The sequence below is a fragment of the Dromaius novaehollandiae genome, chromosome 2 (genome assembly GCF_036370855.1).
Source record: "Dromaius novaehollandiae isolate bDroNov1 chromosome 2, bDroNov1.hap1, whole genome shotgun sequence".
NCBI lineage: Eukaryota > Metazoa > Chordata > Aves > Casuariiformes > Dromaiidae > Dromaius > Dromaius novaehollandiae.
The window spans coordinates 165,575,702-165,603,043 of record NC_088099.1 but is presented as its reverse complement, the minus strand read 5'-3'; the positions used below and the strand labels follow the sequence as shown (position 1 = coordinate 165,603,043).

The 27,342-nt window shown below is 48.8% G+C and overlaps 1 protein-coding gene across 2 annotated transcripts; it reads left to right on the top strand.

Moving 5' to 3' along the window:
* Window positions 1-1,076: 1,076 nt before the first annotated feature.
* Window positions 1,077-27,049, top strand: GPR20 (G protein-coupled receptor 20). 2 transcript variants are annotated; one of them, XM_026113678.2, is made up of 3 exons: window positions 1,077-1,244; window positions 14,898-14,993; window positions 25,695-27,049. In XM_026113678.2, exon 3 carries the CDS (start codon window positions 25,716-25,718, stop codon window positions 26,775-26,777), a length of 1,062 nt encoding a protein of 353 aa, XP_025969463.2. In that variant the 5' UTR covers window positions 1,077-1,244; window positions 14,898-14,993; window positions 25,695-25,715; the 3' UTR covers window positions 26,778-27,049. The 2 variants fall into 2 exon arrangements, with proteins under 2 accessions (XP_025969463.2, XP_064363994.1); XM_064507924.1 differs by lacking the exon at window positions 14,898-14,993.
* The last annotated feature ends 293 nt before the right edge of the window (window positions 27,050-27,342 follow it).

Below are 27,342 nucleotides of genomic sequence, written 5' to 3'. Positions count from 1 at the left end.
CCCAAGTGAATGACTACCCACGAACTTAAAAGAAATCTAACAGCATTTAGGGCATGAAAGACGCACATTGGAATTACTGGAAGTTGTTTGGCCACGCGAAGAAATCTGGCTCCGTTCCCAGGCAGAAAGAAGTTCTAAATACAGGTGTGATTAATTTGCTGTGAATAATTCAGCATTAATGATCGCCCTCGCAGCTTCCCCAGTTTCTGCTGCTGTTCTCCAAATCTCTCAGACACCATCTTGTGCGCAGTGTGTCTATGTCCATGCACATGTCCCCTGCACAGCGGGTGCACAGAGTGGGGAAAGATGTGCATACACGCAGCAAAAATCCCCGGATGAAATCTGAGCCCAAATACGACCCAGCCAGATCTCTGCAGGAGACGAGTACTCTCTGACCCTAGAAGGGTTGCAGAAAGGTGAGCACCCTGCAAGGCCTCGCCTGTTATCAGGGCGCTTCGATCTGGACATGAGAGGTGGTGACCTGCAGGCCTGGAAAATGCTGATCTGCATGTGCATACACGCATGTTTAGGCAGAGATACTGCACACTCATCTACGACTGCATGGCCCATGGGGCCTATTTCCCTAAGGCTGTGCTTTGTGACTGTAAAAGCAAACCAAACTGATGCCTCCTATTCCCTTCAGCAGTGGACACAGCCTTGGTCCGAGCCTAGAGATGGCCCAACTGGGTGGCCATGTCCGCAGGGCACTGTGCAAGAGCACTGGACCTCCCTTGGTCCATCTTCACCCCCCGCTTCCCTCTCCCCTTGAACCAGCACCGGGGTAAAAAGAGCTGCCCATGGTGGGGGAAGGCCGGGCTTGTGCTCCCAGTCAGGTGCTGGTGCAGGTGAGAAGGCAGCTCTCTGAGCGGACAGCAGGGTCAGGCCTCCCGCAGACCCACGTCCAGGCGATGAGCCACGCACAGGGTCAACTTGGGCTCAGTATGCACCCCCTCTTTTAGTGCCAGCCCTCAACCCTCCTCCCGCCGACTGCCTACGTCACGAAAACACATCTCCAGCTCCTCTTCGCTCCTCTCCCTTCCCCACCCCTCCCCTCCACCCCGAAGACATCCTTTTACCAAAACGAGCTGTGGAGGTTAGAAAAGACACTGACGTCAATGTAAAAGTAAACCAAAGAGGTCTGGTTCCTGTATTACTGTGCCGGGCTGAGCGCTGCGGAGTGAAGGCGCTGTCGAATCTGGGAGCGGGCTCAGAGACCGGCAGCTGAGCTTTCTCATTCAAGCTGCGTAAGTACCGGCTGCGGGGCGCACGGAGGCAGGCAGACAGCACGGGGGAGAGGGAGGGAGCTTCGGCAGCTTGGAAAGGCAGCGCGCCCCAGCCCCAGCTGCGCGGGCTCTTCGGAAGCCATGCGGACGGGGACGGGACTCCTTGCAAGCCGGGTCCAGCGCAGAGCACGTGGGTGTTGAACCGGTTTGCTGCGTGCGCTGAGGGCAGTGCGATGCGGATGGGAATAGCGCTTGCGAGGAGCATCTCACAGGCCAAGGACTGCACGGATAGGGGAGGATGGGGGGGTTTAACAGCCCAGGGTCGGCACAAAGGGAAAGAACATCTCAACAAGGGAAATGTGGCTATTTTTCCTAGTTGCTGAACTGGCCTGTTTTGGATGTACGAGTCCTTTATCTCAACAGGGTATGGGTGTGTGAGGACACACACAACTATACATATCAAGCAGGCTGCAGGCAGAGCTGTCTAGGGGAATTCTGTATGTAAAATTGCTTATGCTTGGTGGCTCTTCATACACTGCCTACCTCTGTCAAGTGCTGCTACGTTTACACTTTGGCATCTTGCAAGTGTCACCGCACAGAGATGCTGAGCAAAGGGTTTAGAGTCAGGCCATGAAAAGGTGGTCTGAGACAGGTCAAGATGAACTTTGTAATACAGGATTAGAAAGCAGAAAGCTTCCCCCAGGGAAATGGTATGGAAATGCCCATACTTTGGGCACTTTGACTGTGGATGGAAGAAAGTGTCAGGGCCAGAGCTGGCACGGGTGGGAGGGATGAATGGCCTGCTAGCCCCGGCAGCAAGCCGCTGAGACGGGTCTGCTACAGTTCAGTCCATTCAAGATAGAAAGCATCGCTCGTCCTTTACACAAGCTATACTCGGCAGGAGAGTGTGATGAATTGGAAATGCAGCTCTTTGGACTCAGTTCAGCTGTGTTTTGGTAACACGAGGCGCCTTTTCTTTCAACATTTCTTGCATGCCAGGGCCAATTTCTCTTCTTAAGCTAAAAGCCGCCCTTTCCCCGAAATGGCAGCTCCTTCAGCAAAAGCTAAAACTCCCCCATTCAGAAATGAAAGAGAGTGGGTGCACAAGTTTAATCCTTATTACAAGCATGTGACAGTCCCAACTGAAAACCATTAGGGCAAATGCTTCTGTTGCTCACGATTAGATACAAATGCTGCATCTCAGCTTCTCTATAAATTCCTCTCTGAACAGAGTTACAGGAAAGCTGGGAAAACACAGAAAAAGGAAGCAAAACTCCGTGCCATCTCCATGCCTGTGTTATGGCACCGGCATCATCGCATCTATAGGGCATGAGTGAGGGCAGAAGTTTGTCTTCAGTGGGAACCTTTTTTCCCAAGTGAGAAACTTTTCTAGCTCCTCTGAATGCAGAAATTTCTGCCAACTCATGAACTGGAAAGCAAATCCCCTTCTTTTCTCCCTCCCTATTTATAGGGGCACATGGCAACCTAGCAGCGCAATCAGCCGACTACTTTATTAATCAATTGATTTCACTGAGGTTTTGCTTAACTCCGTTTCAGCCTCCTTCCCGGTCTCACCAGTCTGTCTGAGATAACGTACTTCATACAGACAGGGAGTCATTACTTCCCTCCCCGCAGAGTGCAAAGGTGCCAGAAGCACCCTGCAAGTCTTCCTTCCCCCATTTCAAAGAAGGAGGCAAAGGCCAAGGAAGGAATTGCACATGAAACGTCTTTCACAGCACGTTCTCCCAGGGACGAGGCAAGCGAGACGGGGAGGCTGCTGAACAGAGCAGTAAATCCCACCGCACGCACGTACAGCACCGCAGCGGCTCTGCTCCCCGTTAGGTGCTCATCCCCAGGGCTGCATCGTAGCCCACCAAGCGCAGGGACATCTCCCAGGATCAGGCGGTTCCCAGAGGGATGGGGGCTGTCCTGCCCCTACAGCCTCTTTCAAGGGGGAGACCAAACCCTGCGCTCCACCTTTTCGGAAGAGCTGTGGGATTTTGGCTGTCTGCACTTTCATCAGCTGGAGACATCGAAATGGGGATCTTTAGTGGGCAGGTGCTGAGCATGTTCGAGGAGACCTCACCCTTTAAGGACATGTGAATCCTGGCATCTAAAAATGGAGACATCCAAATTCCTGAGCCCGTTTTTAAAATGGGAGCCAAAAATCCCCCATGGGAGTAGTGCTCTAACAAACACACAAAGTGTACATTGTTTGGACTTTCCTTTGCACCACGGACTGTTACAGCAGGTTTCTGTAAATGCCCAGTTGCTAGGTTTAGGGAGAGGTTAAACAATTTATTACCTAAACACACGCGTTAGCGAGCATCCCATGACATCTAAGGTAAAGTCTACAGCCCCTTCCGAGGAATATCTGCTGGTTCTTCACAAGCCCTTCTGTAAATATTTTAAGGACCTTCCCTCCCTTCTTGCTCTCTCTTTCTCTCCCTTCTCCTCCAGTTTTCATCCCTGCATTTTTCTTTGTAGCTTTTAGCTGTAGTTTTCACTCCATCTGGAAACAACCAATTAAGGATACCTGCACAGAGCAAATCCTATTGACTTCTTTGCAGAGAGAGACTTCCCTTCCAGTAAGTCTGAGAGAGTCAAGGCAGAGCCCAGCCAAGTATGACACAGTCCAGAAGCAGAAGAATTTGGGCTGAGGCAAAGGATGAATCAGTGAAACAGAAAGGTGAGGCCCAGGGCCAGAGCAGACTGGATCAGTAAAGCTGTGGGTTAGATAGGGCTAGGCTGAGCTGGGCCGTGACACACACAGAAATGATGTCACCCGTCAGGATGACACTAACCAGGGATGCTGCTGTTCCATCTCAGTGTGATATTTACTGGGGTCGATATGCCATTAGTGCATAAACACAAAGGAACTGAATTCTTTATTACCTCTTATATATAATCCATAAAAGATGTGTATCTCATCTATCAAAGCCTCAAAAAATGCCGCTACGGCCATTATCACACAACAGAAATGGCAAATTCTTCCACATTGAGGGAAAGATTTACTGGTAAATGTCTCCTTCTCTTCATAACTTCGGCCACTCTCTCTCCAGACGCCTGCCTGAGAGATGGGGCACAGAGAAATGCCCCTAGGGCTAATGCATGTGGGGCTATGGCTCCTGTGGTGGGGGGTCCAGTAGAGAGCTCCCCATGGTCACATACCTAGAGGTTTTCAGCCTTCTCCATGGGATACCTGGAGATATGGATTTGGGTCTGTTTGGGAAGCTGCCCCACAGTGAAGCCGTCAAAAGCAGAGTTTGGCCTCATGGGTGAGGATTATCTGTGGATGCTGTGGAGGTTGGCTGAAACTCTCTGTTTTATCCAGAGCACTGGACAACTACAAAAAATTATCTTAAAGTAGCTTGGATGCCCTGGGTAGGCATTAGCAAGGTTGACTTAGCTCTGAGCATGCAGACTGGGGCAGAGATCATTGCAGGTGTTTGTAACCCAACTACACGCTCTCAGAGCGATGTTTCCCAGAAGGACAGAGTAAAGTGGAAACCCGGAGCACAACAGGAGAGGATGCTGAGAGAGGCTCACCTGACTTGTCATTACCTGTGTCAGCAGGAAGGCCAAGGCATTAGGGGGCTCATTAGCAGGGCGTTGGCCAGGTTCAGTTTTATCCTCACCCCAAGGTGAGGATCACCCATTCTCACCCATCCGCTCTCTTCTGGCAGGATGGAGAGGGAAAGTTGGGTTATTGTAGCCAGGTTTTACCTGCTTGGCTCTTCTGCAGAGTCACAGCCCCGCCAGGAGCCAGGCTGGCTCCTTTTGCCCTGCGTGACTATGCCAAGCAATATATCTCCGAGATAAATCCAGGCTGCCAAGCGGTGTTACGCTGTCTCTAGCAACCAATTATGCAGATAAATTGATTGTCATTAGAGTGATGAAGTAGCTCAGCAAATTAACTTTCAGGAATGAAGCAGCCCATTTTTCACATGCCAGGCTCAAGGTTTCCTGCTACTTTGATCAAATGCACAGAAAATTGTCTCCAGGCTGCACTGGTGCTAGAGGCACAGACTTGTGAGGGGTGGAGCAAGCCGGTGAGGGGCAGAAATTTGTAATACACCAATAACTTCACGTTTGCACGCTGTTGTGCAGGCCAGGTTGAGCAGGTAGTTTCTGAAGGAGTCCAGGGATGAGCCACAGAGCAAGGTCACACAGTGGGCAAGGTAAGGCCCAGGGAGACCCGGCTGCCCCTGAACTATCTTTTCTCCCGCTGCCCACAACGAGGTTCAGCAATACTGGGATTGATGCACAAGCCTTATATTTCCCACCCCTGTCTCAGCAGCACAGAAAGAGCTGGTTGTTGCATCCCACCATCGCGTTAAAAGTATCATAAAGTCCATTTTGGCTGGCAGCCGCCTGGGAGGACACCCAGGACTGAAATAGCAAAGGACAGATGTCAGGAGCCAGAGACGCGAGTGGGAGAGGAAAAGGAAGGGGAGTCGCGCTGCCTCTGCCCCCTGCCTAGATTAGGCCTGTCTCATACCAGGGCTGTTCGTCTCCCAGTCACAACAGTATTTAGTTCACTCAGAGAGCCATAGCTACTAAGACACTAGCAGTAATAAATCCCAACATTATGACTCCTCGTGAGCAGCCTACCTAGGAAAATACGTAATTATTTTAAATGCACTGATTTATTAATACACTCGAGATGGCTCCAGCCATTAGTTCTTGCCCAGGGGAGCTCAGCGGTGGCACTCAGCATCTTGACTCACAGTATTGGGACTGATATATGACTGGCTGTGATCAGATGGCATATCTAAAAATACAGAGCCTGCGGTTTATTTTTCTTGGAAAATGGAAAGACACCCAAAGCAGCACAGCCCAGTTTAGCAACCACAGCAGACAGGATTTTTTGCTTTTAAGAAGCCAGCAAAATTTGCCTGAAAGAAGGTGCCACTTAGGCTGTGTTACAGCAATGGGATTAACCTGCAGCCCCAGTGCTGTGGGGGGACCCTCTGGCTGGCCAGGCTGGCCATTCTGTATGACAGAGGACAGCAGTTGCCAACCACATATTCCTGCCCCAGGAAACATGAGGAGTAGGACTTCTCTGACCAGAAGGAGATCTCTACCCTGGAACTGCCAGGGACTGGGTTGGTCATTTAGACTACACCTGTACTAATGCATTAAGCAAGCCCAGGGCATGGGCTAAAGCCCTGTCTGCACAGCGTCCTTGTCACCATGCAGGCTAGCAGGCCAGAGACATCCCACTAAAAACACCCGCTTCTCTGCCTTGGCTGGAGGGAGCTGGTGGTGTTTCTTGGACATCCAAAGCCAGGTGAGATGAACCCACCTTGAACCGCTCCAAGGAGAGCTGCCTTGGACATCTCTGGAGCTGTTATCAGGTCTGCCTTCGGTCATCGCCTCTCTAGACTAAACAACCCCAATTCAGTCCGTCTCTTCTGGTGGGACATGTCTGCTGGACTTCAGGTCATTCCCACCGCTTTGCTTTGGACCTTTTCCAAGGAAGACAGAGACATATGCCCCTTTTATTATCCCATCTAACAGTATTTACTACATCTAGAAGTGCTCTTCTGGAAGAAGATGCAAAAGATGATGACCACAGATGATGCAAAAGACCATGATGCAAGGGTGTCAAATAGGTGACACTTCACAGCACCTCTGGCACAATGGCAACTGAAGCTATCTGCAATGAGGCAAAGCTACGGAAAGGAATGGGTAACTGTTCAGCAGTGGCAAGCTGCACTTCTCCTCTTGGCAAAAAACTTGCTCTGAACCCATAAATGCAAATCAGAGAAGGGTCTTGGTTTTCCGCACAACTCACCATCCATGGCCCACATCTCAGAGAGTTCGAGGCCTCCTTGATAACCTCCAATGTGAAGCTGTTTCTGTCTATAACCTTGTCCCAGGCAGGGAAAAAATCCCCAGGAATTTCTGAAGAGTCACACTTCCACCTGTCTCACCTTCACAGCAGGTCCCCTGTGCATGGCAAGCAAATCATTGCACCCAGAAAAGCCAAGCAGGGGTAGGCACGAGAGGAGCAGGAGTCCCATGGTTGACATTGCACACAGAAGTGTTGCTGCAGAGGGGAATGTCTGAGGATTAATAGGCTAAAATGTGGTAGATTTCAAATGGCTGAAAAATTCTGCAGAGGGGCCTCATGGCCAGGACAAAAGGGTGTGTAATTCTGCAGCAAAAAGCATCAGCATCAGAAATGGTGCCTCTTGTATTTTCCTGCCCACTATTTGCCTTTAAGAGAAAACTGATTATTCTGACATTGCAGTTCCCAGTAAGAAAACTCCTTAAATTGCATGTGTAATTCCCTCCTTCACTTCCTGAAAACTTTTCCTGAAAAGGGCATTTCTGCACCTTGTGTTTACAGGGGTCATTTCAACAAAAGGGAAACTGAGGCACCTCCCCAAAAGGCGGCTCTTTGCCCCTGCTGAGGCCCCTCACACAGGGCTCGCCGCAGGAGAGAGACCGCCTGCAGGGACTCAAACTGTAATTCCAAACAGCTGAAAACACAAAGGAAAACACCCCCTCCAAAATAACAGACAAAAAAATCAGCAATTGTATCAGCTTCTTCAAGAGGCAGCAATTTTAGGAACCACTTGTAACTAGGCAGCAGCAGCATGGTTTTTTTTTTTTTTCCAAATGGGGCCCTTTCTTTTCTTCCTTTTCCTCTAGGGTTTTTCATCACAGTGGAATTTCCTAGGATAATCCGTTAGATTTATGCTGCCCTGTTCCAGATCAGAGCATCGCTGAGCTCTGTGCATGTCTAACAAAACACAGCCCTGCCCTGAACCACTTGCAATCTCTACAGACCAGGCAAACAAAGAGGACAGCAGAGAGGGGATTGGTATGTCCAGGTTGCAGAGAGCTAACAGCGAGAGAATGAGACTTTCTCTAAAGCCCTTTTATGATCGTGGGTCCAAAGACCAGATTTTCTGAGTTGCAGGTGTTCTTCCTCCTGGGAGCTGTGACTCTAGATGGCATTGAGGCACGGGCTGGGCTGCTCACAGAGCAAAGGACCTCTGCTTGTTGAGCAGAGAGTCCTGCAGGCATCCTGCTGCCCTTTGCCAGGTTTGTGCTTACTGCCGAATCAGAGCAGGTGGAGGCACCAAAGTGGTGCCCTAAGGCCCCTGCCAGTTCCCTTCCACAGGTCTGTAAATGACCCTTCTGTCCTCGCCACCCCACCAGGATGGAGAAACCTCTCTTGCCTGGCCCATGCCCAGGACAGAAGTGATGCAGAAGGACAAGAGAGCAGCAGTCCCGATTAGCACCTCTGTGGCACAGCATCTGCTCAGAGCGAGGTCTGGGACCTCCAGCCCCAAGCTGCATCGCACTCCTGCCACGTGCTGGAGTGGGCAGGGCTGTTGCAGATGTGAGGGAGGCTTTGGGCACAGCTGGACTCTCCCGTGCTGCCTTGCAGGCTGCAGCTCACGTTGAGTTCCAGGTTTTCCTGCTCAGCTCAGCCATGCGGTGCGTCCCACCTCCCCGAACTCAAGAGCAGAGCACCGGAGAGCTGTCTGGTGACTCTCTCGACAACCCTCGAGCCACAGCCCAGTGCAGCCATGCCAAGTGTCCTGCAGACTCCTGCTTTGCAGCCCTCCAGCCGGAGCTGGGCAAGAGCCACTCCGCGGGGCCCAGCTCTGACCTCCTCAGGGCATGCGTGCCCAAGCAATGCCAGAGCCCTGGATGCCTGCACAGCCTCCCCCTCCAAGCGCCAGTGTCCCTGTGTGCCCAGTGACAAACAAATCCAGCAGGAAATACTTTGCTGGGAATGGAGAGAGCTTCGCAGTGAGGTTGTGACACTGGACATCGTGTTCTTGGCAATTAGCTCCTGAAACTTTAAAAAAATAGCGAGAAAATAACAAGAAGTGGCTGCTGGCCAGAGCTGTTGGGGGGATGAAAGGGTTGGAGTGGGATCCCATGAGGGACCCCAAGGGGGGTTGGATCACAAGGGGTAGTGGAGACACAACAGGCCCTGTTGGGTACCCAAAGGGTTTCTCCAGCTCATTTTGTTGGTGTGTTGACTGAGGGACCTGGTTAGAAACCTCACTGGCTTAGGAGTGGTGGTGATCTGGGCAGACTAGGCTGCAGAGAGGGATTTGGACTCATCCCCACAGAGTACGTTTGTACTAGTACAAGGCATGTCCAGCTTTACACTCCTGGTCATGCAAGATTGGGATATAGGCAGGATCAAGCGAACTCCAAGCCAGTCATCCATGAGAGATCTCAGGGTGTCCCAGAGGAGCAGCTTGCCCTTTCTGTTCTGCAGACATCTTCATCTTTTTGAACTCAGTAGATCCACCAGCAAAAATGCCATGGCCTGGGGAGAGAAATGCAGGGGAAGGCGACGATCAGAAGAGTAGTTTCCCAAAAATCTGGCAGGCAGGCAGGAAGGAAACTGGCTCTTGCACACTTTCTCCCCCATGCCTGACTCACCCAACGGGAGCCGTGACTGTCATTTGGGAACCACTCATCTTTCCCCGTCCCTCATCAAACAGACAAATCACGGCTGGATCCCATCAGCAGAAGCCCCCATATAGCAACTGTCTCATCTCTCTCCCTGTATAAACACGCAGATAGGGAGCTTGTTCAGAGGCAGGGCCATGTGCTAATGGTCCCTCTGGTCTCTGCAGTCCTTTGAGGATGATGACTGACAGCCCAGCAGGCTCTGGGAACTGACTGATCTCGGAGCAGTGCCTTTGTAGGGAAAGCCAACTGCTCTCTGCTGAGCCAGTTAGGTAGGCAGAGCTGCCTTTGAGCACTGCTGAGCTGGAATTACAGAGGCAGTTGGACCATTTTTTATGGCTGGGAACTGCCTCTGCTGCCCATGCTGAGAGCTGAGAGCCTGGAGCTGCTGAATGTGACCAGGAGAGAGCAATCCAAGTCCTCTTTATCTGGGCAGAAGATGCTCATTTTCCCTTGCCTTTTTTGTGTTTCTGCCCCAACATCACATCCTGCTGTCAGGAGAGGGGACAAGTTCTGGGGGACAAAGTTTGTCTCTTCCCCACAGGTTTTGCCTGGGGCTCAGTAAAATGGGCTCTGATCCCTCTCTACAGCCCCTCCAAACTTAGAAATAGCCACCTTAGAAATAGCCACCAGGAATTATTATTAGTGCTTCAGGGTTCAGATCCCAAGGAATTAGGAAGATATTCCTTCCCCAGATGGCCCAGTGAAGCACACCTGGATCATCATGTCAGAGAGCAGCAGAGAAGGACCTTTCAGCAGCCCAGCAACTAAAGCTACATCCCTCTCTGCTTGGATCCAAAGGAGCGAATGTCATGAGCCCAAAGTTGACTACTGACTGTCTTGGATCCAGGTGTGAGCCCCAAACTTCAGCTGGGCTTCCCATGGACTTTACTAAGGGACCCAGACAAATCCCAGATCTGCTTTCGGAATCCACCCATTTCCTCACTACTGCTTTCACAGAGCCCAGGGTGAGAGAGGAGCAGAGCAGCAATGCAAAATGTAGGCTGGAGCCCACTACATAGCAGGTCTCCCAGCACAGCCAGCAGGATCCATTTCCCAGAGGTAGCTGCATAGCAGGGCAGATCTTGATCTTGGTGACATGACCACTGCTTCCCATGGAGTCACAGAAATGGCCCCGACCATCAATGTGATTGAGCAATAGTTCAGGAAGAGACTCCAGCACCGACTGGTTGTGGGTCAGCAGCTGCCAAAGGGGAGTGTGATATCTCTTCATGGACCAGCAATGGAGTAGGACTGAGTGACATCAACTCTACCAAGGAGCAACCACAAGGCCAGATCCTCTGTGAACTCCTTTTTCCCTGCACACCCTGCTGTGTCCACCCCAGCCTCTCTCTCATGAACACTGGGTGCTGCACCCATCTCAGTGCTGGCATCCCTCCAGGGTCCAATTTTGACTCAGCTAGAGTAAATGGAGCTCATTGGGATGAATCCAGCCCTTGAGCCCTCTCCCATCCCTGTTGCCAAGGCCTCACTAGCAGGGAGATTGCCACCCATGGGACGAGCAGGGTCGGGGCTGGATGTAGGATGAGGAGCCAGGGGTTATCCCTGGCCATTCTCAGCTCCATTAACTCAGAATAGCTACAAGTTCTTCCAGTCAAATATTTGCTTCTCTCCCCCCTCCTCACTGTCGGAGTGGGGAAAGTTAGGGCAGGTGTTTTAGTCCATCAGGCAGGAGCTTGGCACCTGCCAGACCCTGTCCTGCTCCATTGTGCTTTGCTGGGACAGAAACCAGTGTTTTGTTCCACATCCTTTGACGACATTCCTGCACTGCTGTCCAAGGCTTGCCTTCCAAGGGAAGGGAATGTATGTCTCACTCATTAATGATAAGGAAGCACGATGAGGCTGAAACACACCTGACCAAGCAACGCCATTTTTTACAAGAAGAATTTCCTACACATCTGGCGACAGTCTCAGTGTCTCCACATTTCCCCCTAAACCAAATACTGTGCGGTACTTTTCTAGCAGCTCTCCTCTGTGGTCTCACAGCACCATGCAGTAGAAGGTGAGTCCCAGAGGGGAATCAAGTACAGCAACTTCTCCACAGCCTCTACCCTCGGGCTACCCATGAGAACCAAACCAGTTCCCTGAGTCCTCAATCCTACACTTAGTTCACAGCATCCAGTGATGGCCCTGGATGCTGTAGAGACTCAAGAACTTAGGGATCATGGGCAGTGCATGTCATAGAGTCATACATTAGCATTTTCCAGTGCTTATGAACACTACAGAGGCCTAGAGATCATCCAACCTGTCAATTTTCTGTGTTCTGATTCTTCAGGTCTAGTTCCATGAGCTTCTTGGGTAGAAGTTCTCTTGCTACTGAAGAACAGAATGAATTTCTGAGGACCTGTTTGGTCTAACAGACATGAGATACAACATCCTGAAAAAAAAAAAAAGACATGTTCAGACATGGATTCTGGTTTGGGTCCTTACAGAGCTGGACAGCACAGATGTCCTGAACACTGATATGGCCATGTGCCTTGAGCCCATCTTGACAGTATAATAGTTCACTATGCTGTGGCAATCTCCATCTCTCATGCGATGAGGGGTGAAAGGACACGCAACTCCCCTCTTTGAATAGGACTGGAAACCCTCCTGACAACAGCAAAGACATCGCCACAGAACGGGGTGTGCTATCACCCTTTTGCCCACCTTCTCCAGAGCTGCCTAGCTTCTTGCTTTGCTGCTCTGTGACACAGCAGGCTTTTAACCAGAGTCCTGCCCCGTCCCTATTTTACATGAAGCAGTTAAGGGACTGCTAGGAATTATTATGGGACAGTAGCACCCTTTCCTGCTCTGACTTCTCCCACATGCTAATTTCAGCTAAGCCAGAACCTTCTTCCACCTACAGCCTCAAGACATCCACTGCAATATGTAATATTGTTGAACATGCAGCCAACAAGCTTGAGAATTTTCCACTTACTAAAGCTTCCCTTTTTTTCCTGTCTTTCTGTCTGAATGTCTGAAAATCAAAAGACAATAGAGGCTCTTCATTCATCAGCTACAGTTGCAACTCCTCCTGAAGTCAACTGTGGGAACTGGGTCTGGGACAAAGCATGTCCCAGAGCCCGGATGTGCCTTCTCCACTTTAACAGCAGCATCTGCTTCCCAATATGGCATGCTCTGCACTATCTCAGGCACAACTTGAAACTTTGCAGCTGTTGCCACTAAATTCGGCAAGGAGGGAGAGGCTGGGATAGTGGGGGAGTGCAAAGCACTCATTATCCTGTGCACAAGGGATGAGAACAAAGCTCCCATGTATCACGCAAAAGCACAAAAACAAGCCACTGCAAGGGCCAGGAAGTCTCAGATCAGATGAACAGAGTGTAGGTACCAATATCTCATCCTGGAGAAAGTCTCCTCCTTTTCTCAGTCTTGCATTTGTAACTCCAGCGACTTCCTCCGCTGAAGATTTATTCCCTAAATATAAAAGTTTTGGTCACAGCCTAGGGGTAACTTAAGTGTTTGCCACCACAGCCAAAATGAAAGAGAGGATCCAAGTTCAGTCTCCTGGCCCAGCGCTGGATCATAGGTTGGTTTCTTCTCTTTCGTTCTTCCTCCCATTTAACTCCCAGCATGGAAGGAAGTGAAGGCAACTTTATTACCCAGAGATGACTCATGGAGGCCTTCCAATCACACTTGCTTTCCAAGTTGTAAGGAAGTGAAAAGTAGATGAGAGCCCAGACACGTGCCTGAGCTGGAGGTCAGTTGTGAAAAGCTGGATGTCTGGATTGGGAGCATGCGAAGTCAAAGAGGATGTTACTGAAACTGGGGGAAGAATCTGTCCCTCATTGTGAGGAAACTCAAAATAGAAAATCAATAAAATAACATGACAAAAAAGATCAGCTCAGCCTTCCTGGGAAAGATCCAAGGGTGAAAAACTAATTCCAGAAAATGAGGTCAACCTTCTCTCATATCCATAGCTACTGTTTGTGCTCTAGTGAGACACGCATGTGTGGAGTTTACCTCTCCTCTATTTATGGATTTGGCCTCTTGACCTGGAATTCAATGCCTCTCAGTTGATCCTGTCATATTGTGACGGGCCATATCCTGCATGTTTATTGCATTGGCACCAGTGTGGTCTTTATCTGAAGGATGAGGGAAAAGAGCAGTCCAGGACCGACACTAAAATCTAGCATCCATCCTCCCCATCCTTCTAAAGAACTATATTTGATGCAGCTTCTCACTTTATTTTTTTCTGCCTGTTTTCCCAGAAGGGACTTCTCTAGCTACCATATACCCTCCTGGAGGTAAAATCTGTGCACGTCCCTTTTTTCCTCGCACCCCACAAAAGATGGCATATGTTGCTATCCAATTTAGACCAGGGAGTCTCCCATCATGAGCTGGGAGTTTGGGAGATTACCCATTCGCTCACCAGCTCTGAGATGGTCCCAATACCCACAACAATGGTACCGCCAGTAGGTAAGGGCTGTGTGAGAATGGATGAATGCGGCAAGTTGTTGGGCGGCTCCTTGGTGGAACCTCAGACTCTCATTTCCACTCTCATCTCATATATGCTCAGCCACTTGAGGCCATGGATTGGATAGATCTTACTAACCTTCTCCCAGATTAGTGCAGCCAGAAGTCACCGAAGCGTGCAAGGTCATCCTTCATCTCCCTGTGCCAGGTCCCCTCTTGGGGTCTGGACAACCAGGTTGGCTCACAGCATGTCACAGGCGTCACGGCATTTGATATGGCACCTTCCTCCAACTGCCAGAGATGCTTCTGTCTAATCACAATTCCTGTTGGGAAGACGAAAAGAGAGGTATTTCCCTCCCATGTAACACGGCAATGGCTCAGACACATTGCAGTGGCCTTGAGCTGGCTAGTGCTCAGCAAGGAGAGTTTGTTCCCGCAGAGACATAGGGAAGTTGACACGGGGAGGGGACGAAGGGGGTCAGCAACATCAATTTTAGCTTGCTACCAATGTTCAGACATTAACACCGTGAGGAAGGCTGGATCTTCAGCGTTTCCAACACTTCATAAATTTCAGTGAGACTTAGGGCAAGGAGCCAGATGTTTGGGGAGAAATTCTGAACACTGAAGACAAGTGGAAATTTTTTTTTTTTGGTCGTGTGTATTTTTTCCCATTAGTCGCAAGGCTATATTTAGAAGGGGGGGGGGGGGGAGAGAGAGAGGGAGAGAGAGAGAGATTAGGCATTTCTTCATATTCTGTAGTCACTCCAGTTGTTCTGTTTGTAGGAACAGATGTCTCTTTCCTGGGGCGATAACATTCAGGTCCATGAGGAAATTTTCTTAACGGCAGCTCCTCTAACATAAAGGGAGATCGGGACAGAGGTAAGTCAATCCATTGTGAAGGAATATACTGCAGGGACTGTCGAAGTGAACACTTTGGGTTATTGGTTAGAGAGAAGGGGGGGGCATGGTGTTGCAGAGGTGGCAGCGGGGGCCAGGAGGGAATCACTGGAGACCGAATTCAAAGTCTGCTCTGGAAATCATGGCTATCATGGCAGGGAGCCCTGTGGGGCTGTGAGCCATTGCAGGTGAGGTGGAGAGGGCCCCGCATCCAACATGTGCAAGAAGACCTTGGCAAGCCCCTGCCTCTGCTCTTGCAGCAGATGTCGAAGCTCATCAGGAGCTACCTGTCCCCAGAGAGCGAGGCTGCACCAGCGGTCACTCCAGGCTGCGAGAGGGCTTTTTCAGAACAAGCTTCTCTGCACTTTGGTTTCTGGTCAGTGCCATGATATTTGCCTGTTTCCCGAGGAAATGGGGGAGTGAGAAAAGGTGTATGAAATGGCTGTGAAAAGTACTGTGTCAGCTCATGCGAGGAATGATGTCTTGTTTGTATCAGGGTATTCCCAGGCATAACAAAATCTTGGGGAAATGATTCAGGCAGATTTTGGAAATCAGGAGAGGAGACAGTGCACTGTTCCTCAGACGTGTGCCTGGCACAGGATCAGCCAGGGCTGGGGATATTTTAGCCTCTGTTCGGCCGTGAAGCAGGGTACGAGTTCAGCTCTAAGGAAGATGCTGTTTTCTTTCTCTGAATCAATTTGCTGGGTCAGCCCAAAGAGAAACAGATTCTTTCCAAAATCATTAAGCAGGGAGTGTTTTATGCCCTTCAGAAATGCTCACTGCTTTCTTGGCACTACGCCCACCAACACCTCAATTTCTCTTCAGGTTGACCCAGTCTATCCAAAACTTGCACATCCCTGAAGGGACTGGGGGTGGGGGGATCCTCTGCACAGCAGAGAGTGTCACATGTGCCCAGCAAAGGAAACAACAGACTCTTCTTCCCCTGCTTCTCCCCTTCATCTCCTCCCTACCTGCATTTTTTATTGCTCTCCTTTCCTTGTGCTCCCTGGGGAGGGAGCCTGCCCTCTTCTGTCCTGCATCCCTGGGCCATGCAGGACCCAATGTGTTCCCCAAATGCAAACCTCCGCTGTTGCTCTTCCTCCGCTGTCCTGCTCAGGCCTCTCATCAAGGGATAAAGCAAACAGGCAGCTGCAGGCAGAAAGAGGGAAAATTGCTCAAAGATTTGCAATCAAAAACTTCCCTTTCAGAAGCTAGCAACAATGCATCGGCCAGATGTTATTCAGTTAAATCTCCCGCAATGTTTCTTCGCTTGTCTGTGAAGTTCCTGTATGTGCCCATATGGCAATTCTCACTGCAGAGATCTCCTTGTACACAGCCATGATAGCCTTTCTCCTAAACTGACATTTCTAGCACTGTGTACTAGGCACCCGAGAGCTGCTAGATGGATTATCGTAATCCCAATAAAATCAAATTCATTTCTCTTGCAATGTTACTACCTCCCAAGAAGAGAGGCATAAATCCATCTCTACTGACTATACTTATGCAGCTCCAAATCCATGAGTTTCTTTCCAGATCTAGCCTAAAAATAATTTTAAAACCTGTTGGAAAAATATATTTTTCCCCCAAAAGAGGCACTTTCCCCTCACATTATATAGGCCCACAAAGAACAGAGAGGGAAGTCATGCTCTGATTTCTTGTATCAGAGTCAGAAAGAGTATCTGTTGCAGAGATGTCATTCCATGCTTCCTCATGACAGATGGTACTTGGTACTAGCCCTGGCAGGCTATGAGACATTGGACTTTTAAACGCTAACGGCATGATTTATGGAGCATTCATGAAGACACTTAATATTTCTGTCATTCTAAGGCCAAGATCTGGTAACGCAGAGAAGAGGGATATGAAAAATGCAACGGTATCAATAAGGCATTTTAGAAGTCTAAACATTTCAGGAGGGACTTTTCTATAAGACGTGGTATAAACAAGGGAGTGGAGGCACTTATTAGCAGTTACAAGAGGACCTGGATAAGCAAGCCTTATCGGAGACCTGTAAAGGGCCTGTGGTTCCCCCGCAACTGCCAGGTGCATGTGTGTGAGCCTGGAGAGGCCGGCCAGGGAGCTGCAGCTCGAGTGCGCAGGTCTGCTTCTTTGTTCACTTCAACCAGTGCACACAGCTGGGCTCCTTCTTTTGAAGGCTGAAGCATTGCTGCCGCAAAGGAGCACAGAGGAGGTGTGAACCCTTAACAGATTTGCCGGCAAATGAACTTCCTGCTCTGTGTATCTTTGGGAGCTTTGTTCCGTATTTTCCATGCATGCTCAGGACAGGGCTGGGGGACAACCATGCAGACCTTTTCTGATGTTAAATAGTTGTGTCTGCGGTGTCTGGGACTGATGAGCCCTTGCCTGGTGTTAACCAGCATGTTCGAACCTAGATGCAGAGAATGTGCCTCTGGGCCAAGCTGAGTGGTCTCCCTCACATCTGGGTCATTTTGCTCCATGAAGAAGATAAGTGCCATTCAGAGAGTTGTGTGAGATCATAACAAAACTCTCTCTTCTGACTGGCAATGATCCCTCAGGGCCTTGGATGATCTGCTCCACTAAATTGTTGCTCAGGCACCCACGGGCTTTTGCAACCTGACTGCCCCTGCCTGAACCAGGCAGCTAGATCCCTCGCTCGCAGAGCACCTGATTTTGTCCTTAGACTTACTGGGGATGGGAGGGGTCTACCCAAGTGCACACAAAGCACTGAACACAGCAGGGTGGGTGGAAATCAAATCACAACCCACAGCAGTGCCCATATGCCATCCACAGCAGGGCCTTAGAGATGGAGGGTCACGTGCAGACCACTCAGGCACGTCAGACAGGAGGCAAATGGCTCAATGGCATGTCAGCAACAGCAGCCCAAAGACTAGCACCGTGTTAGCCTCCACAAATCCTTAGGCTGTGATGGCTTACACAGCCCAAAGGACAGCCTCTGGCCATGCCAGGGGCTAGACAACCAAGCTTTTCCTCTGGCCAGACAGAAGATCTGATTCCCAAAGGCAACATTAGAGCTGCAAAAGTCGGTAGGAGGTTGTTAATCTCTCTTGGTGTCATGCAAAGGGAATTTGGACCTTCTCAGCTCCAACCAAAGGCTCTCTGGCTGTAATTCAATATGTGGCTACTCAAACTGGGACACAAGGATAGGAGCTGCTGGCCATCATGCTCTCCATTACACATGGAGAAGCAGGCCGTGGCTGGACAGTGCAGACGCCACGCAATCAGCTAATAGCTATCCTTAGGCTGGTTCTGCCTTAAGGAAGATATGATTTGGTGTAAATCTGAAATTATTGCAGTGCAGTCAAACAAAGAGAAAGGAGGAGGCAGGCAATATTTTTTCCCTGCAAAGAAGCCACTCAGCCCTGTTTACAGTGTTTTAGTGCCAAAGCAATTCAGAGTTTGCGGGGATGAAAACCTAAATCAGAGGATATGTGGTGGAGAATGCTAGTAAACTTCCTGCAGTTTCATATTTGAGGAAACAAGGATTATCTGGTCATGCTTAGTGTGTGTTTGTGTGTTTGTCAGCTCTGGCTTCTTCTGTCCTCCTAATGTTTTTAATCCATTGGCTAATTTCACCCAAAGTTTGGCAGAAGGGAAAGATCACCTCAGCTTTCAAGAAACTAGGCAGTAAAGGGAGGAGAAAGTCTGAGCCAAGGGAAGAGCTGGAACGTGAGTTCTCATTAAGGCACCAGAGTGTCCATGTGGGAAAAAGTTACAATAAGCAACCCAACCAGGGAAAAGCATTCATCCGACCCTGCAAGTCACTGCAAGACATGAAACCGTATGAAAGCAGATGTCATTTCATCTGACACTCACAGAACAGTGTGTTTTGTGTCATTGAAGCGCCTTGTATTTCCACAGCACTGGAGGCAAAGAAAAAAATCCTGCTTTGGACTGTGTTTGACTATTTCCAACCGCAATTCTCCAGCAGTCAGGTCTTTCACACACACTGTTCAACCGTCCACAGAGCTGGAGGTTTCTAGAACACATCAATGTCGAGAAGTCAAGCGAGAGCAGAGATCTGATGCCCTCAAATACTGGGTCCTCCTGCCCCAGGAATAGCCCCATTGCTTCCTGAGGCATGACTCCCCTCTTACAACCCTAAATCACATTCCTCAGCACCAACTCATCAGGGCCAGGCCAGGGAGGGTAGGCTGGGTCACAGAACCAGCAGTGTTTAGTTTAGGCACCTACAGATGCAAAATAGGGTTGTTTGGGATTTTGCAGAGGAGCAAGGCTCCCTGCTCAGAGCTCAGTGGGAATTCAGTGCTTGTGACAACCTCACAGGGCATCCCTCTGCAGCCAAGTCCCTCAAATCCCTGTGGAAAACTGGCTGCTAAGTTCAAGGGTGCCCTTTGCCATTAACATTAACAAGGTACTTTCTGCCTCGGAGTGGGATCTTTCTCCCCAGGACATTAGCTCCTTTCTCAGAGCCTGGGGACGGGATGGAAGCTAGCTCTTCCCCTTTGGCAGCTGGATTCATTCCCTTTCTCTCCCTTTCTCCTTCAATTCCCTGTCGGCAAACCCACCCTCCCCATGCTGTGTGTGAGACACACAGAACGAACGCTACCACGTATAGGGCAAAGTCCTCGACATGCACAAAAGCACCATATTTGGCCAGTTTGAGCCAGAGTTGAGCGAGAGCTTGCCAGAAGGAGAATCATACAATTTAAACCGAAAGAGAGTAAGTTAACCCTTCGTTTATAAATACGATGATAAATCGCCCAGGGAACTTTAAACACGGAGAGCCGGAAAAACTAAACACATGCTGCTGCCATCCCCAGCAGCGGAGTAACGTTAGCAGGCTGGAATAGATGAGGGGGAAAGGGGGAATGATAGAGGAGCCAGTTTGCCAGGTCAGATGTTCTGATTCAGGGAGGCAGGGAGATGAGAAAAGCTGAAGCTGTTTATACAAAATAACACTCGCTTCTTAATATCCTTTTCATCTTTCCCGTCACAGTGCACATCTCTCTGGTTCTCCCTCTCTGTGTCCTCATGCCTATCTGCACACGCCAATAAATAACCCTTTTGGAGGGCGATTAGGACAGAGCTCAGCTGTCTGACCCGCCTTGTCTTTTGCGTCCCATTACTTGAATTACTGAGCCAGATCCAAAAATCCCTTGGGTCAAGGAAGCAACTCACACTGACTCCTGCAAGTGGAGGGTGAGGTTTAAGGCTGACACTGAAATAAAAGTTGAGTGGAAAGAAATAGAGGATGGTCAAGGAAATCCTCCTGGGACAGATGTAGCACTGAGCTGTCCATATTAAATGAATAAATGCAATGCCAAGCAGTGAGCAAGTGAGGGAAGAGGCCGGAGGGCCCGGTTTCAGCACAGCATCCATCTGTTTCCTATTTGGCCCAAGAACGATGGAATTGGTTGCGTCACATAAAAAGAGAAAGTATTTCACAGCAAGTCACCATCTCCCAGTGCTGAACAGGCACCTTTATCAGAACAAGGAAACCAGGTCAACCTCAAATCTATGTCCCTCCCCTTATCCCTCTTCTACCCAGATGCCTACTGTACTTTTAAGGAAATGCTACCCACACTCTCAGGCCAGACAAAATCCAGCCTGCGAGGTATAATGTAACAGTGTAAGCCAAGTGTCGCTTTCAGACAGCCCTCAGAAGGGGAGTGTGTTTACCCATCTTGGGCTTTGCAGACTACCTGTTCTACAAAACAGGGATAGCATGGAAACCTGGGGGGCTGAGAGCTGAACTAAGCATGAGGAAGGCCCAGCTCCAAACTCTCAGCAGATTTTAGGGAGAGGGGCAGCTCAGAGGCTATTCATTCTGTAAACAAATACGACTGTGGTTCCTGTAGCTCTGCATGAGCTCACGCTATAGCTGCAAGCTGGAGTGGCAACGAGCAGTGAGATCACAACAAAACAGAGGTCTCCAGGGCTGCAAAGCTTCACATGTGTTTAGCCATGACCCACACTGACTGCTGTATGTCACCCCTCCATGGTTATGGGCAGCTGAACTGACCCACTTAACACCAGCACAAGTATTTCTGATCACGGAGAGAGACCTGGTTGTGGGAATTTTTGGACTCAGAAATGGGGGAGGTTGGAACTGAAAACCTTTGGAAATGTTTGCTTTTTCCTTGGACACGAGGTCACGCTGCCTTTCTGTGCCTTGCTCAGCCCTCTGTAAAATGGGGCAACGTACCTTTGTCAAATGCTTGGAGACCCACAATGGAAAAATACTTCGTAGCTGTTAACCAGGGGTTTGGTCCAGCTCCATCTCATTAAGAGTACTCAGAGGAATGCTATTACTTTGCCAGTCCAGCCCTCCATCCCTTCCGATTGTGAACCATGAGATGAGAGCAGTCCCACAAAGAAAGCAAAAAAGGCCATTCACCCAAACATCCATCAGCAACTATTTGATTAGAGGAAGGCTTTTTGCACTGCAGACTAAGAGACAGTTCATAGCCTGTCAGTGGGGAAGTCTTCAGAATTACTTAAATCTTGCTGGGGTTTCTTGCATATAACTGCTTGGCTTTTGAGCCCACGCAGTGCAGCCATGGAGTGGAAAGAGATACCAGCTCTCACGCAACGTCAGCATTGCATATTCAGTCTGGCAGACAAAGTGCTACCTGTCTCTTTTTAGCAGTCTACAACATCTAGGGTTTATTCTACTGTAAATCGGACTCGGTGGGAGGGGTGAATACGTAAGCAGCACACTCTGTATGTTGATGATTTTAATTTCCGTGTATGGGCAATACTCATAGGGGATCATATTCTATTAGTCTGTAGAGTGGCCTACACACCTCAACAGCAATCTGAGGATAAGGCACATTTGAATGCATTTCAAGTTACTAATTTTGCTGAAGCAGAAAATGAAAAATGCAAGATGAATGTCAGGTATTCCTGATAAGAAGGTAACTGAGATGGACAAAAAATCTCCCAGAGGAGGCAAGCTGCTTACAGGCTGTAAAATCTGAGTGAACAGTCAGTACCTCAGAAGTACATTAGAAAAACAGACAAATGCACACTCAGGGCAATACCCGTAAGTGCCTGCTAAGGGGCAGGACAGGTGATTTGTCTTCTCCACTTGCTCCCCCATCTATATGAGCACAGATACACAAGCTCATGCTGCACTCAAGAAGCAGCAACATCTTTATTTCCCGGTTTGCATGGGTGCAGAAGCTTCCACATTGTTCCCCTTGACAGCATCTGCAAAGGGAAATCTGGGAGCAGATCCAGGCATCTGCTCATTTGTTTTTGTTATTGGGTAATTAAAGTGCTACACAAACAAACAGAGAGGATGAGATGTTGAGAAAATCATTAAAAAGTCATTAGAAAATGGGACCATGTTCTGCATCCTCCCCATGCATCTTTCTCAGGTACCAGATGTTCCAACCCTTCTACCTTCAGCCAGTCTCAGGTCTAGTTTTTCCTGTTATTCACTGACAGCATGCTTGGCACAAAATGTAAAGAGACAAGACTCTCCCCCAGGAGTTTGCAGGCTCAATCAGACCCAGACAAAATAATGTGAGCATGTGTGCTACTTTGGCTGCCACTGGAGTTCAGTGCAGAGTGAGGTAATCCAGTCATTCCTGAAACACAAGATGTTCCAACGTCCAGTTTCTGCTAGCGATGTCCTAAGAAGTGCAAATTTGGTTGTGAGTTAGGATTGCTCATGTTTGCTGAGCAGTTCCTTGGGACATTGCAGGTGCTCTGATGCCAGCCTTCAGGATTTCACTCCTGTCACAAAACCCAACACTGGGTTTGATCGGAGGAGGGCTGTATGGTAAGCCCCAACCATGCCAATGAGCAATCCAAATACCTGGAACTGAGTAGCTACATAAAAACCACAAATTGCCATTTGATTTTAAATATCCTTCCAAGTTCAAGGATATTTGAAACCAGCCTTTTTCTTTGACACCATCTCCAGAGACTAGATGTGTACGAATCCCTGATGGGAGGGAGTAAAGAAAACAGAGACAGACTCTCCTCAGTGGTGCCCAGTGACAGGACAAGAGTCAACGGGCACAAACTGAAATGCAGTAAATTCCATCCGGACATAAGAAAAAACTTTTTAGTGCGAGGGTGGTCAAACCCTGGAACAGGCTGGCCAGAGATGTCGTAGAGTCTCCCTCCTTGGAGATATTCAAAACCTGACTGGACACAGTTCTGAGGAACCTGCTCTAGCTGACTGTGCTTGAGCAGGGGGTTGGACTAGATGATCACTAGAGGACTCTGCCAACCTCAGTTATTCTGTGATTCTGTGAAATTGCAGTTTGAGAGGTTCAGGTTGGACATTAAGAAAAACTTCTTCACTAGGAGAATATTGCAGGGAGAGTGGAGGTAGGACTAGACCCACGGGTCCCTTTCAGCCAATGCTACCATGATCCTATGATCCTGTTCCCATAATGCTGTAGGGCAGTGAGACAGGAGTATAGGCCTTCAACCTATGCGCCACTGGAAAGCTCATACCCCTCCCCTGCCATTCAGATTCGAAGTACGATTTTTGTATTAAATCTCTTCTCCTTTCCTCAATTCACACAACTTTGACAGATGTTTTTATCCACAAGATGGAAAGTACAAGATTTCCCATCCTGAACTAACTCATGACCAGGGGCTCATTTACAGAACCATCAGTGCACCCAGTAGAAAACACCAGAAAAAAAAAGAAACTTTCTGCTGGCATTTCTGAGACATGCTCTATCAATAGTCCGTGACTGCGCTTATAAAAGTCTTTCTTTTCCTGGGTTACTACTGTAACTCTAAACCAAGCCCAAGGCCACCTTTGGCCAGCATTTTTCAGAGGGTTTTAAAATCTCATAGTGATTGAGGATACAGTTCTGTTAGCATTTGATCTTGTTCAAATTCAGAAACAAAAATATTCTGACAATCCCAAGCTGTCTGTTCTGGAGATACTAACTGTAGGGGCTGGAGCTATTGAAGATCCGTAGGCTCAGGGACTTGGGACTCTCTTCTCCTAAATCTCAGTTCCCCAACTTTTTATCCCAAAGAGCTGGAAACCTACTTTTCTCAAGAGATGTGGAGCAGTCCAACAGTTTGAGAGTTATGGCTAGCAGGGACTTGCATTTCATTAGCTCGTCAGGGTTTCTCACGCAGCTGGGCAGGAAAGGTGGGCTTTGGCACTCATCAGGCAGGCCAAGACCAGTTGTAACCCTCTGTGGACCTAGTTAGGACAGTCCCCATGAAACATTTACTGTTGGCCAGCAAACACTCTCCTGTGGAATCACTTTTCACTGGAAAGCTTCTGGCCCAGGTAGCCTCCTCCTCTGCCACCAACAACTTGAAGCATCTCACAGCCAATGGGACACATCTTTCCATCCTCACTATCCCCAGAAGGAGCAAAGAGGACTAGTCCAGGCAGAGTCAGCTGCCAAAGGACACAGGCAAGCTGGATATCTGGACCCCCTTAGCAGTTCAACTTCCTCCATTCAGACGTGCAATCCAGGCTCACTGTGTTTCTGCGAGCACTGGAAGATGTGCTCGCAGCTCGTTGTCTCCTAGCCCTTCCGCACTTGGCTCTTTGGTAGCAAGGATTTCAAACCCTCATAACTCAAGTCTTTCAGCATCATTCTCTGCTGATTCAAGCTGATTTTTTTTAACCTCACAGTCCTGCTTAGCCACTTTGAGATATTCCAGACATTTTTCAACCATTTATTTTTATTGAAACCAGCCAAGTCTCTGTATATATTGGGCTTTTTTTTATCTTTTTAATATACAAATCAGTTTTAAATAGTGTATAAGTCAGGAATGATTTGCAAATTAAACTGTCAAACCCTGGCAGGAGTAGCAGCTGACGCCCTTGGTTTGAAATCTCCTGGCTGCTGTTGCTATGAGTGCAAATCTCTAGAAGATGCCACACAACCTGCTCGTGCTTCCTTGGAAGATGCAGCCATCCTTTGCCTTTAGACAACTCTCACAGTTCCTGAAAATGCTGCTGCACATGACTCTCATGCCATCACCTGGCTGGGGGAATGGATGCAATGTTTTAGGAGTCACATGATGGGGCTACAGTTGTGCTATTAGATCGGGCAAACATCTTCTGGCTGCCACCACTACCCTGCTGCCATGGCAAGGCAGACAGAGCGCCCAGCTAGGAAGAGGCTGCTCTGATGAAAGAAGTAGTCAAAAGAGTGAATGCCATGTTTAGGAAACAAAACTTATTAGGAGCCCCATATCAGTCCAATCCTCCCTGTCAGGACAGGAAATGTGTCGTGCCCTCCCTGAGCAGCAATGCACCTCGCTTGCCCTCAGCAACCCCTTTTACTTCCCTCGGTCATTTGCCACATGGCTGGGCCAAGCATGACTCACACTTCTCCACCCTACCACCCCAGTCCTTCCCTTCTACTTTCTGCTCCCTTCAGCACAGTTCACTTCTCTGTTATTGCTCTGTCCTTAAAAAAACTTGTGTCCAGGGCAGGGGAAGAGCAACTTGAGGTGAGTCTTGTGCGTCTTCTCTGAAACATCCAGCTGGAAGCACTGAAAGACCGTAGCTATAAAAACAGGTATTCTGTAGGCGATCATTGGTAAATTGGCCTGCCACTTAATATATTGACAGGCAAAATGCTCAGAAACTACAGCAATGTACATTGTCACTGAGGATGTGTAAATACATTGGTTAAAGTGTTCTTAGGGGACAATATTTTGAGCCCTAAAGGAACGCTGACATACCCATCGATGTCTCTGTTTCTTTTCTTCCAGATCTTTGGGAAATCAGTGACCATGCCGACCTCCTCCACCCAACTGCCAGTCACTGACTCTATCAACTCTACACATGGACCCAACTCCAGCCTCCAGTTGTTCTCCAAGTTCATCCACCCTGACGAAGAACTGTACAGAGAATTTTACAACCTGTGGATTGCCCTGATGGTGGTCAATGCCATCATTTTCCTGGTGGGTGTTGTGCTGAACAGTTTGGCACTGTACGTCTTCTGCTTTCGTACCAAGACAAAAACCACCTCCGTTATCTACACCATCAACTTGATTGTAACTGATCTCTTGGTGGGCTTCTCCTTGCCTGTCCGGCTCATCATGTTCTATAGTGCAGGGGGCTGCCTGAATTGTTCCTTGGTTCATATCTTTGGCTACTTTGTCAACATGTACTGCAGCATCCTCTTCTTGACATGCATCTGTGTTGACCGCTATCTTGCGATCGTACAGGTGGAGGCCTCACGTAAGTGGAGGAATCCCACCTGTGCCAAGGGGATCTGTGTCTTCATTTGGATCTTTGCAACCGTGGTGACTTTCTCCATCCTGAGTCTGGCAATAAAGTTTGCCCAGTGCTGTCTCCCCAAGATCCTGGCCTTGATGGTCTGTGAGTACTTCTTCCCCCTCATCATAATCATCTTCTTCACCACTAGGATTATGTGTGCACTGTCCAAGCCCAGCCTCATGCACCAGAGTCGGGAGAGGAGAATGAGAGCTGTGCAACTCCTTATCACTGTCCTCATCATCTTTATGATCTGCTTCACTCCCTTCCACGTGCGACAGGTAGCAATCTCCATCAACCCCGATATGCCCCATGATGTCAGCCTCATTGTCTACCACGTGACAGTGACTCTGAGTAGCCTCAACAGCTGCATGGACCCCATTGTCTACTGCTTCGTCACCAATAACTTTCAGTCAACCATGAAAAACATCTTCAGGAAAACCGAGCCAGGACAAACCAGTGTGGACATCCTGGGTATGAACAAGAACACCAAGAGCTCCAATGCAATCATCACCTTTTCAAACACAATAGGAAGCCCTCTGAGCTTGCCGTCAGCAAGCAATGCCCAGATGTAACCCACTTCTGATGGGACATGCTGCAGTAAGCCAGTGTAATGATGCTGGAATATCGCTAGGATGCATGGTACTATTGTCTTTGACCTCTTTGTTTTTCAGGCTGAGGTTCAGAATGACAGTGGTGGAATTTATTCCTAAAGAACATTATGGTCTGTTTGGAAAGAAGAACTTGCAGTGCTGTTAGTACCAATGCAAAAGAGAGTCTATTAATTACTGTTCCCAATAGGAATGTTTTCTTTGTATTTTAATACAGACATTTTGCTAGCAACAAATTCCTTACTGTGGTTTTCTTTTCCTGTTTGACATTGCAATGCGACACTCCTAGGATGACTTAGAAAGCAGTAAATCCCTTTGTTTTCTGTGAAAGCTCTCAGGCCTTGGGTATGTGCTTAAGAGTAAAGAATAACAGAGATGTTTCCAGAGCTTTCCACTACAAGGATTTTAGATGCCAGCAGAGTGGGACAGAAAATACTCTAACCTGCCTACCACCTGCAGCTATTCAGTTGTTTCCAAACTTTCTCAGGGAGGAGATGATAAAGTTAAGCAGTAATGTCTCCTCTCACTA